The sequence below is a fragment of the Xenopus laevis genome, chromosome 8L, assembly GCF_017654675.1.
Source record: "Xenopus laevis strain J_2021 chromosome 8L, Xenopus_laevis_v10.1, whole genome shotgun sequence".
Classification (NCBI taxonomy): domain Eukaryota; kingdom Metazoa; phylum Chordata; class Amphibia; order Anura; family Pipidae; genus Xenopus; species Xenopus laevis.
In genome coordinates this window covers 102,052,205-102,064,809 of record NC_054385.1, presented here as the reverse complement: position 1 = coordinate 102,064,809, position 12,605 = coordinate 102,052,205, and the positions used below count along the sequence as shown (strand labels likewise).

Sequence of the window (12,605 nt, the reverse complement as noted above, 5' to 3'; positions counted from 1 at the left end):
CGAATTTTAACACAAATTTCAAGATTTATCAAACCATGGCCCTTTAAAAATTTGAATTCGACTATTCACCACCTCAACCTGCGGAGTTCATGTAGAAGTCAATGGGAGAGATCCAGTGATCCACTTTGAAGCAGTTACTAGCTTTCCTGACATTCGACTTGATTAGAGTTTAGTCGAATTCAATTCTAGTTTTCGGGTCGGAAATATTCATTCGAGTTTTAGATATTCGATTTTTTATTAAATAATCCCCAAATCTAATTTCAAGTATATTCGAATTTATTAGAGTTAAAAAAAAAAAACTCACATGAATTCGAAATTCGACTTTTGATATATGTGCCTCGAAAACTTTTGTCAGGAAGGCCCTGCTGTGATCCAATGGAATCATTGGATGGTCTGTACAGACTAGGGATGCACCGAATCCAGGTTAGGGATTTGGCATTTTTCAGCAGGATTTGGATTCGGTCAAATCCTTCTGCTAGGCTGAACCAAATCCTAATTTGCGTATGTAAATTAGGGGCGGGAAATCACGTGAATTTTTGTCACAAAACAAGGAAGTATATAATATTTTCCCCTTCCCACCCCTAATTTGCATATCCAAATTAGGATTCAGTATTCAGTCGAATCTTTCGTGAAGGATTCGGGGGTTTGGGTGAATCCAAAATAGTGGATTCGGTACATCCCTGGTACAGACGGAGTGCCCGTGGGGCCATAATTAAACTGAAGCAATCGGATTGCTTGGCCCAATCATCCTGCAAGATTCTCACCAACGAATCAACAAAAGCCTATTTACAAAATTAGAGTGAACAGGCACCAAACTATTTAAATATTCACAAATACAATTTTTCCTATTTAACAAAAAGGTATGCATTTAATTAGATGATGACTTACCATTTCATTAGCCAAAAGATGTCACACTCAAAATTTATTCATTAAAAAACTGATTTTTTTTTCTCGCTTTTACTATTCACAATTAAAGAAGAGAGAGATAAGGCAATTAATGTCGGAATGATTTCACATACATAAAGGGTTTTCTGAAAGAAATGTTGACAGATATACAACTGGAGAGAAATAGGCAAATATGACTGGGACTGCATCTGTATGGTATTTGTCCTTCAAGTAAAGGCCGATGCCTAGGGATCACTATGTTCCTCGGGGTGTGAGTGACAAGCAGAGGAAACAGTCAATATTGCACATCACTGAAATGACTGCGTGTAGATATCGGTCACACAGATGTCACATCCAACAAATAATATACAGGCCCAATTCTTTATAAGTGAAACAATCCAGTTTGAATCAATGAGACTGATAATCAGATTGGATAAATGTAGACAGCACAAGTCAGGAGGTTTTTGTGTTGATATAAAGTCTTAAAAAGACTTAAACAAGTCTGCCCTGACAATTCCAGGGATTTAACCTTTTGAGCAGTAGAAGTCATTAAAAAGGAAAGTGCTAATATAGAGATAAGAAAAGTTTTACTCCCCAAATTCCCCAACAGGGCCAGGAGCTTGTCGCACACAGTACAACCAAAGTTAACACATAGCAAAGGAACTTTTAAGACTGAAAACCACTGGTATGCCTTAAAGGTGGCCATAGACGTACATTACGATCTTTCTTCGTTAGTTTCAATACACACATGTAGAGCCGAGTCATCAGATATATACAGTAGGTAGAAACAATAGAATTATACCTGTATCTGATGATTCAGCACTAACAATGGACGATGTTTGGGTGCCTTCAAAGGCACCCAATCAAAATTTTCCGTCCAGCCCGATCGCAGAGCCGACCGATATCCAAGTCTTCTGCTGATATCGGTCGGCTCTTTTCCCACCATACACACACCGAATATCGTACAAAATTTTGTCTCTCGCACACTTTTCATTAACAAAGACAAATCAACGTAGGGGCAGAGTTTTTAGAATAACAGGGTGGAATGAAAAGTTGGCATACGGTATCTCCAATATGATTACAAGCCACCGCATTGCAGTAAAAAGCAAATCTTGACTAAAAACCACCAAAACTCATCAGCAGCTTTTGCAACTTATATAATGGAATGAAGTTAACAGTCACCATGTATAACATTGTGAATCGGATCATAAGGGCAGCTCAATTATAGAAACACCAGGAGAGGAGACACTAAAGTAGAAAATCCTCTTCCGAACACTGCTCTGTCCTAAAGCTTTCACAGAAATACTTCAATTTAAACACTGGAAAATTGCAGGAGTTTGTCTTGGGCTTCCTTTACGAGTCTCGCCATGACGAGAAGTGAACAGTGATCCATCAGATTATAAAGGCTTGACAGGATTTATCAGGGATCGGTTCTGTATTGTTCGTGCAGCCCAGGCATGCTGTGAATGTTCTGTACAAATGCAGCCTATGCAAACAAATTTATTATGGAAAGATTTGACATGAAGGAAACACTGTATTGCCTTTCGTGCCAGGTTACTGGAAAAGATCTCAAACCAAGACACTTAGCCGATGAGAAGATGCGCTCTTCACTTTCTCAAACAGTGGTTATTCCAGGTTCTTCAGACTTCCATCAGACAGAGTTGTCAGGGCCAGCTTTAAAACGCTGCTTTCATATCTCATTGAAAGCATATCCATGGGTGTCCAGGGAAATCTCACTACCGTTTATTGACCCGTTTTGCAAAAGTTCCCCTACAGACCCAAAGTGACACTTTTTTTTTGAGAAAGTTCCAGTGATACTGCAGCTCACAAATCTGGGGCCAGCCACTCGGCTCAAGGTTTTAGTTTGTCCACAACTCGACAGCGCTTACTGCACTTAACCTAAGGAAAAAATATAAAATCTACAACCATCATACTCCAAAGGAATGAAACCACTGTTAAATACAAGAATATTCACGTTAATATATGGCCCATTTGTTATTACAACCATTATCTCAGACTGATGAAGGCATGACAGCTATAAAGCAGAAAAATAGAGAAATTAAAAAAAAAAAAACCAGGATGTATATACAGATTCATACTGGCTGCCACTAAATCGCGAGACAAATTAAAACCCACCAGGAATTTTTGATTCCACTAAAGTCATTTCTGATTACACAACAGACAATATCAATATCCTGGAATCTGCCCTGTCAAATTAAGAGCTTTTCAACACACTGGCACTGTCTTTTATTTTCCATGTCTCAGTGTTGATGTCCTATAGATAAAACCAAAGGTATGAGGCATCCTAACACCAAGGCGCACACTTCCAGCCGACTCAGTCCTTTTGCAGCACCCAGATCTGGTTTGTGGCTATGTCCCATTCCTCCTACTTCTGGAAGTACATGGACAGTGGCTACATACAGGAATGTCCCAGCTGAGAAAAGCATTGCGACTCCAGTAGCATTAACCTCAGAGAGGGCCTCTTTACTGCTCTGTGGGAAGGGAAGGCAAAAGTTTAGGAGCAGAATACAAATTATAAATCCTTTCTGTTAAGGCTCCAACTCTAAAACATATTGTAACAACAAAACAGCTTCCTGATATAAAGGGCAATAAAATCTGAGGACATAGGTTCATAAATACTTGGAACACTTCTGCTGCATATCTGGATGTCTGTGTGACCATAATAACACTGCTATGCTCTGTTGATGCCTATGTGATAGGTTTCTGTTGTGGCAAGTTATAGTGCAACTCCTACACAGATGTGTAAATACTAATTTGAAAAAATGTGTAGACACAATAAAGGTGGCCCTATATGGGTCAACATAAGAATATAGAAGAATTTTAATCAGAATTAATTAATAAAAGAAGTATGCCACATCCTTTTTAATGTACTCTTTGCTTACAAATACGCAGTTACTCACACAGTCCCACTGCTTGCTAGTGTAAGGGTTTTTTGCTAGACAGAACACCTCTCCCCATAAGGATAATCTCAAAACACTGACCACAATTACTATAGTATCTTGGAAAAAAACAAATGTCCAAGTTTCCAGGTGACAGAAGAACATGTGTACAGAGTTTAGGCTTCACTGCTCTCAGCCTGTGTATTTTTTTTCAGGCTGAGATAAGTGGATCTGCTCCATGCCCCACCTCCCTTGATTTGAATAACTCCCACTTGTATGCAGTCACACACAGAGGAGCAGAGGTTAACCCAAATAAGCGAAAGCAGGCATTTTCAGATCACTCTGTTGCATGTGATTGCATGGAGGTTGTTCAAATAAATGGGCATGGAGTGGCCAAGGGGTGGCGGCAGACGGGGAAATTAGTCGTTCATTGACAAATCTTCTCTACTGCGGGCGACTAATCTCCTCAAAATACCTTACTGCTGGCAAGAATATGAATCGCCAGCGGGATGGCATAAAAAACGTTTCGGATTTCCGAAGTCGTCAGAAGTTGCCTCATGAGGACTTGGGGCGTTTCTTTCTCGCCTAGGTAAGATATTTGTTTTCATGGCAGGTAATTTACTAATTTCTCTTGTTACTGGTACTTTTGAGTTAAAAGAAGCTGCATCTCACCTTGCTCAGTCCCAAATATGTCAGCATCGATAAGAGAGGAGCAGCCAAGGCAAAAACTAGCAAGTGTTTCCGAATCCGATTTCTCTCTAGCCCGGCATGCATGAGGAAAGACACAAGGCCGAATGCTGCTGGAGCCTGCATATTGTAAGAAGAAATTATTTAACACATTCCAGAAAGAATGCTATCATCAACATCATTTATAAACTAGGAGCTAAACAGACAATAAACTGTACAGTTACATTTACTTATCCAAAGAATACAAAAGTCTGCCCTTGCCCAGTCTAGGAGTCTCCCGAACAGCACTCACAAAACAGCAGGTATCACTTTCTCTAGTTAAAAATTGCAGTGGGGTTGGCAAATTCCATCTGCTTTGAGTCGTCTTCACTGTGATTGGAGACATGTACCATGCAGAAGCAAATCAAGGTCCACGCCAACTCAGTTGTGTTACCAAGAAAACTGATCGCTGCTGTGTTGCATTGGTGTGGGTTGGGGAGACCCCTGGAGGAGAACTAGAATTGCTTTCAGGTTTTCTTCTTAAAATCAACTTTTGCTGCAAAGTTCAAGTATGGGATTTGTTATCCAGAAATCTTTTTACCATTTTATCCAAATAATCCAAATTTAAAAATGATTTTCTCTGTAATAATAAAACAGTAGTGTGTACTTGATACAAACCGAGATACAATTAATCCTTATTGAAAACAAAACCATCCTAATGTGTTTATTTAATGTTTACATGATTTTTAGCAGACTTAAGGTATGAAGATCCAAATTATGAAAATATCTGTTATCCTGAGCATTCTGGATAATAGGTCCCATATCTGTACTAAAAATAAATAAAAACAATAAAGGTGGCCATATCAGAAAGACCTACTCTTTAGCCCAGATTGCCAAACAGGTGGATCTGGTAAAGTCAAGTGGTGGGCAATAGCCACAGACTGCATTTGTGGCCAATGATGTTTTCTGCTGACATGATTTATAACCCTGTCTGCCTTATATCTGAATGACCCCATTAAGATGTTCAGATATCTATTAGGAAAAGGATTTGTCTGGGCCCATATACAGGTTTCAGTAAAGAGGAGGCAATATGTGCCTTTACAACACCAAACCACCTACTACAATCTGAATGACAGTTTTAAAGAAAAATCACTTTTACAGTAACAATTCAAATCCAATATTATTTGTAATTATGTATTATGGTTATGTAATTTTAATATTGTTTGTAATGAAATAAAACAAGACACTTACCTTGTGTAACATAATGGCAACAAATACAATTAGCTGTACGCTAGTCTGTGAGGTAGAAGCTGCAGCACCCAGGGCAACGCCATCCGCTACAAGGAGAAATTAAATATGCTAAATAAAGCAGAATATTTCATAGTCTCTCTATGGGGAAATAAGGCTGTCTCCGAATATCCAAAATACATATTAAAAGCCTTGTGAATAAGTGTAGCTATATTTGTTGTTTTTTACAAAGCCCAAATAGCAATTACTATGAAAAGTATACCAATGTACAAAACAGTGCACACAGTAGCACTACATACATTTATGCATCCACGAATGCTGCCATTTAGGGATAAAGGTGACATTTAGTATTAAGCTTGGTGCTTTTCAAATAAGCTTTTGGAAGTGCAACAGATTATCACCTCTAAACTCATTTTGAAAATAAAAATTTTAGTAGACACTCACCTGCCGCATGAACAACAAGGCCAAGGGTTGTTGTAATCTTGGAGCTGGCTGCTCTTGCTGCCTCTGGGTCTGGAGAATAAAATCACAGCAGTGTAACACCTACAAATTTAATTCAATTGCCCAAGATAAGATCTTTACGAATATTGGTTTCTTTAATCCATAGCAAGCAGACAACTGGATCCACAGTCTGCACTGCTGTAGACTTATTGAAGTTAATGGTTGATTGGTTGCTTTGGATATTGCATTGGTGCATTTTAGAACCTATATTCACTGATCCCATTAATATTACTTACCATCTGCAGAATGCATATGAGAGGAACCAATCTGATCTACAAGTAGCATGAAGACAAATCCAAGCACAAGTGAGACCCCGATGTAAGCGTGCAGGTTAGAGTGATCGTGTTCATGAGCCACAGAGGCCTCTGCTCCTGTCTCTGCATCCTTCACTTTATGAATTTCCCCCATCTCATGGTGTTTTGCTAGTAAATATAGGAAAAACGGATTCAAAAAAATATTACGTCTTACACACAGAAACTGGGAAACGCATATCTTTATATTCTTTTTTAATGAAAAGTGCCAACAGGCAGAAGTTGGCAAGCCAAATACTCTTCCATTAGTGACCTATGTGCTTTTTTATTTTTTTGCCGATCACCTTTTTGATACATATACGAAGTTCTAGTCCATTTGTGGAGGGGCTGGGGCACTAGGACCACCTTCAACATTCGACGAGTCATTATCTTAAACTTTGATCAACTGTGATATTCATATAATTGTATATGGATATCCCTAACATACACCAACCTTCTAGTGCTTCTTCATACAGAGCATGGACTCCTTCGGGGACAATGACAGCTAATGCAGTCCCACACAGAAGACCAGCGCCGAGGACAGTCACCAGCTTTAATTTTTCCTATAAACACAAAGCATGGGGTAAAACAAAGAGCTTTACAAACAATCAAATACATATGTGAAATGTAATATTATTTAACATGATTGTGCTCCTTTAAAATGACACAGTCTCTCTTAAATCCTTTAAAACCTTACTGTGTTGATTCAGCAAGTTATCTTCTCTCCGGGACATTGCTGAATCTTGAACTTTGAAATGTAGGCTTGCCCTTGTTCTGTGATTAAGGACGCATGAGGCAATGCTTTCCTATACCTTACTAAATGATGGAGTGCAGAGTGCTGAAGGCTATTATCCTGGGAGACTGGCTCACAGATTTACAGTATTTCGTACTTACAAGATACAAGGCAGATAGATGTCCTTGGGCAGCAATCACAAAAGTGCTTGTGGATAATTGCCCAGAGCTTCCAGCACAAGCTTTGGATGGCCAGGAAACAAATCAGTATCTAGTCTGTGAGTTCAGGAGGAACACTTGGCAAGATGCAGAAGAAAAATGTATTTACACTGCAAGCAAATCTGATCTCTCTGCAGTTATAAATTTTAATCCCACTTGCTTTCTTTATATTTCAAAATATACTTTATTCAGAACTGGATCTCCTTCCCACACCCTTACAGTTAAACCTTGCACTGTTATAAGTAGACGTGACTGCAACTTATGTACTCAGAAATGCTGAAGCAAATTCATTATGAGTGATGGTCACCTTTAAACTCATCATCTGCCTGAAGCAGCCCAGGCCTATATAGTTCTATAGGAAGCCGTGTCTGCTGGATATAGGTATTCCCCCTATGCACAGTGACCATTAAAATGTATCCATGTGCCGTACTCGAATGCACTTTTGTGTCACAAATCAAGGTTAAAAGATGACAAAAACATAAGTAAGCTGCTAAACTGTTTAAAAAACATTATAAATAATCTACATTCCTAGTTGAAAATATGTTCTCTTCACAAGACACTCTTATGCAAATAATCAGGGTTAAAGCAAGTGTTGCCTAAAAGATAACAAAACCTCTTCTTGTTTAGAATTCTATGTAAGCCGCCAGCATTAGACAAACATGTGTAAAACTTTACTTTATGCCACAGCAGGACACAAGAGCAAAGTTTCAAGTTTCAACACTCTCTGCCAAGCTTGTAAACTGTGGAAAAACTTGAAATGTTGCTTTTGTAATCGGAATAAATGTAATTTCATGAATATAATTGATAAAGTCTCAATTTAAAGGTGGTAAAAACCCCCACTATATATCTTTTATGTTGAAAAAGTTGGTGGCCTAATTATAAAAATAATCTGTAGTATTTATCCTATCATACACACACACATATATATATATATATATATATATATATATATATATATATATATATATATATATATATATATATAATGAAAAAAGTTAAAATTGTTAATGGTTGCATGTGGAAAATATTTCCTGGTACACCTGTGACTATTTCTCACCTGGCAAACAGAAGGAAAAGGATCAGTTCATAAACACTTACTACCCAGCTGCTTGGAGATACCGTCTTTCTCTTTTGTTGTTAAATTAGCCAAAGTAAACAAAGTGCTATATTTTGACTCTACTGTGCATGACCGTATCTCTTTAAATTTACAGTAAACTGAAAGAGCATAATATATTGTTTGTACAAAAGAATCCTCTATCAATTTGGAATGGGAAATTTAACACTGACCTAACAAGTCTAACTTCATATACAGGATAACAAACCTCAGCCAGAGCATTCAACATTGCAGATCCCATTTCTGTATAAATATAGAAAAAGTGTTTCCAGCAAAAACAAAGCATTGCCTGAATAAATCTTAATGCTATACTGGGGTCAGTCTTGCGGCAATTAATGCTATATTGGGGTCTGTCTTGCAGCAGTTAAGAGACCATCATACAAGTAATTTTTCTGGTTGGGCTTTTGGTGGCAGTAGAATAGCCAAGGCTGATGGCACAAGTGTAACATTGAGCCTGGGCTTTTAATCTACTCCCTACAAGAGCTACAGTAGGCAATTTGATGCCATTTTCAGTCAGGGGAAAGTGATGTGTGTGTGTGTACCATTAGCCTAAGGTTTAAGACACCCAAAGTGTATTCATTGGAAATATTTTTCAGCCAGCAGAGAAGAGCCCAAACCTGTCTATGACACCGATCTCCACCTGCCATCAGGTTCCATTGTTTATCCAGGGATGAAAAATGCTGGTGTTAAATATACTGTGTGATCAGCCCTAGAACCAAAACAGCCTGAGTAGGGCTTTGTGTAGACACTAAATATATTATGGCTAAACACAGCTGAGACGATAGGGAAAACCCTGAAAAAAACAGGGCATCTGTTTAAGAGTAAAGTTGACCATAGACGCAAAGATAAAGTAGTACAGACTTTTGTTTTGTACAATTTTTGGACCGTGGGTGGATCGTGCCCAGGCGTTCGGTTGTTTAGTCGATCAGACAGGTTAGAATATGTCTTTCGGCTAATGATAATATCTCTGCATGTATTGCCAGACAATATCAGTGGGTCAGTACTATTTGTCGGACATAACTCTTGTATGATTGCCGTCTTTGAATTAATGGCCAGAACATCGTCTGATTTGTTCTTTGTACTACTTTATTTAATTGGAATGGTCAGATTGCCATTTTTGGAGTCAGGAAGGATTTTTTCCCCTGTCTGAGGCAAATTGGAAAGGCTTAACTAGCAGTTAGGCAGGTTATATATAGACTTAAAAGGTTGAACTTGATGGACGTGTTTTTTCAACCTAACTTACTATGTTACTATGTAGTGGTAGGTCGGAGATTGCAACAAACGTTCATGTGTCGGACATAAGGATATATCTGCACATCTATGGACATCTTAATGACTAGCAGGGTGATTAGAATGTTTTGCAGCTCTTTCGCCAAGTGCTTCAAATCACCCTCTGTGCCATTAGCTTAAAAGAAAGGGTATTACATGCACCTGATAGTAACAGTATTACGCAAACCAAACCAATAAAATTGAATCATTTTCCGTTTCAATTTCTTTAATATATATTATTTAGGCATGCAGAAGGCATGAGTTTTACCTCTGAAAAATTGACTGCAAGCGGGATGATTCCTGATACGTAACATCCTACCAGCATGGCCAGTGAGAGTAAGCTGATTGAGGTGAAATCATCCATGTCTGTCCTTGTTGTGTTTTCCCTGTAGGGTAAGAATAGAAGCTACAATGGTTACAATGCTTTAGACAAATGTTTAAACATTCACTTAAACTACACAAAAGCATGATAATCTACTTTTGTAACCAAGGCAACAGAAACGTGCTGGCATCTTGTTGAAGTGTAAATATTAAAAAGCCTTTAATACAAAAACAGATTATCCATGTCTTCTTCTGTAACAACGGCCCTTGAATACCAGTGCTGGCCCAACAGAAGCCCTCAAGACGGTGTACAGCAGTTCAATAACATCTGGAAGAGTTCTGGTTGCTGCTTGTTGCTCTTTCCTAGAGTATACACATATAGAAGAGACTGTCTTTCAGCAAAAGATAGCAAGCGAGTGACAGGCTGCACTAATTATATAGCTATATAGTCCATCTTGTTCAACCTATGATATATTCTAGCAGTGCTGAGCCAGAGGAACTGGAAAAGACAGCGAATTCCCTTACTACCTGCATTTAACAGCCCTAATTTCTCTTGCTGTAAGGCACATTGCTATAATTATGTAGCCTATTTTACAGCATTGACATATGGAGATCTCACCACGTGGTGTACTTTCAGGGAGAACTGCAACAATGAGAAATCCCTTCACACCTATCACTCTCCCTCCTACAGAAAGGCATGGCAAATGTTCTCTCTATGATAGGCACTGGTCATGAAAAGGAAGCACTGCTTTGAAACACTAGCTGCAGTGATGTACCCACCTGTAACCCCCAGTGCTAGAGCGTGATATTTTCCCGCGCTTTTCTCTTGGAAGCAGTCACATTTTGATTGGAGTGGTTAACCCAGACAACCACATTGCATTATTAATGCTTTGTGTCCCTCAAGCCATACTCTCAGATACATCTTAAAGGGGCTGTTCACCTTTAAATGAACGTTTAGTATGATGCGGAGAGTGATTTTAGGGACATATAGCAATCGGTCTTCATTTTGTATTATTTGTGGGTTTTTACTTATTTTTTTGTTTTGTTCAGCAGCACTCTAGTTTGGAATTTCAGCAGCTATCAGGTGGCTAGGATCCAAATTAGCCTAGCAACTAGGCAGTGATTTAAGGGCTCTTACAGACGAGCGTTTTTAGCTGCGCTCCCGTGCGTTCCGGTTTCATGCGTTTAGCCGCAGATAATCACAAATAATTTAAATACTCTAAAAAGTAAAAAATGAAGACCAACTAAAAAATTAAGAATTGGTGATTCTAGAATGAGGTAAAAGTTATCTTAAAGGTGAACTACACCTTTATCTGTTTTTTTTTTTTTAACAAAGGTTTCTTACCCCGAGTGCAGGCCATTACAATAATAGAATAGTGCTGCAATATGCCGTTATTTAGCTTTTCATGTGATACATTTTAAGGTTCTGCCCCTAATGTATCCCCAATCAAACCAACAGCCGTAAGAACTAACCCTTTTCAAGTTTCGGCCTCTAATCACAGCTTTTTCCATTTACCCAAGGCTGGAACTTCCATTACATCAAGATCACAGTATCTCAGCTTTACTGAACCACCACATGTTACAAGAGTTTGTAAGCACTCATTCCACTCACTCACCTATAATGTTTGTGGGAGGTTTCTCTGCTTTTGGTAAGACTGTGAGCTCTTCGGGTCACACTTCAACCTTCTATATCCATTAATGCTATAAGTGACTAATGCTATTGGTGGTAAGATAAGATATAACCTTCGTTTATTATGATCCTTACCCTTTGCTATGTTCTGTGATCATGCAGTGAATACAGTACTATGCAAACTAGAGCCATTATACAGATATATAGACATAAAGGGGTTATGTAATAAAAGGCAGTAAGTTTGCCCAGGAGCAGTAATCCATAGCAAACCAATCAGAAGGCAGAAATTGCTGGTCACCTGTTCAAAAGCAAATATCCTATTGGTTGCTAAGGGTTAATGCTCCTGGGCAAAATCAGTGCCTTTTATTGCATATGAGGGACAGAGTATTTATCAATTTAGCCTGCGGCTGTCTAACTACACGCTGGCAAACGCCAACACGTCAACTCACGGCAGGTGTAGTTCAGCAAGAACTGGAGAGTCCCAGGTTGCCAATCAGTGCACTACAGCGAGCAATAGTTCAGGTACTCACACACTGTCAGGCAGAAACAGCTCAAACCACTGGGCTACTTCTTCTCGCTGTGCCCCCCCCCAAATCTGCTCCGGTTTGTTCTAACGCCTCTGACAGCCGCAGGGCCCTTAGTGAATCTCACACACACGCTCCGCCATCTTGCTGTGCCTCAGAGCAGCTGCTGCCATGGTGTCATTACACGAGACTACTTCCGGGTTACTCGCTCAGTGACGTCACGCGTATGGCTGCGGTGCGCGGAATATATATAAACAGACACGCCCCCATGAGGTGCATAGTATTTTTAATAGGCATAAACATCGC

At 39.1% G+C, this 12,605-nt stretch overlaps 1 protein-coding gene across 1 annotated transcript; it reads right to left on the bottom strand.

The window, feature by feature from the left end:
• Window positions 1-909: 909 nt before the first annotated feature.
• Window positions 910-12,514, bottom strand: slc39a9.L (solute carrier family 39 member 9 L homeolog). The gene is given in 8 exon segments (NM_001091386.1): window positions 910-3,377; window positions 4,458-4,592; window positions 5,703-5,788; window positions 6,144-6,212; window positions 6,437-6,622; window positions 6,945-7,053; window positions 10,093-10,210; window positions 12,306-12,514. Coding segments are annotated over 7 exon segments (912 nt in total). The 5' UTR covers window positions 10,189-10,210; window positions 12,306-12,514; the 3' UTR covers window positions 910-3,146.
• Between the last annotated feature and the right edge of the window lie 91 nt (window positions 12,515-12,605).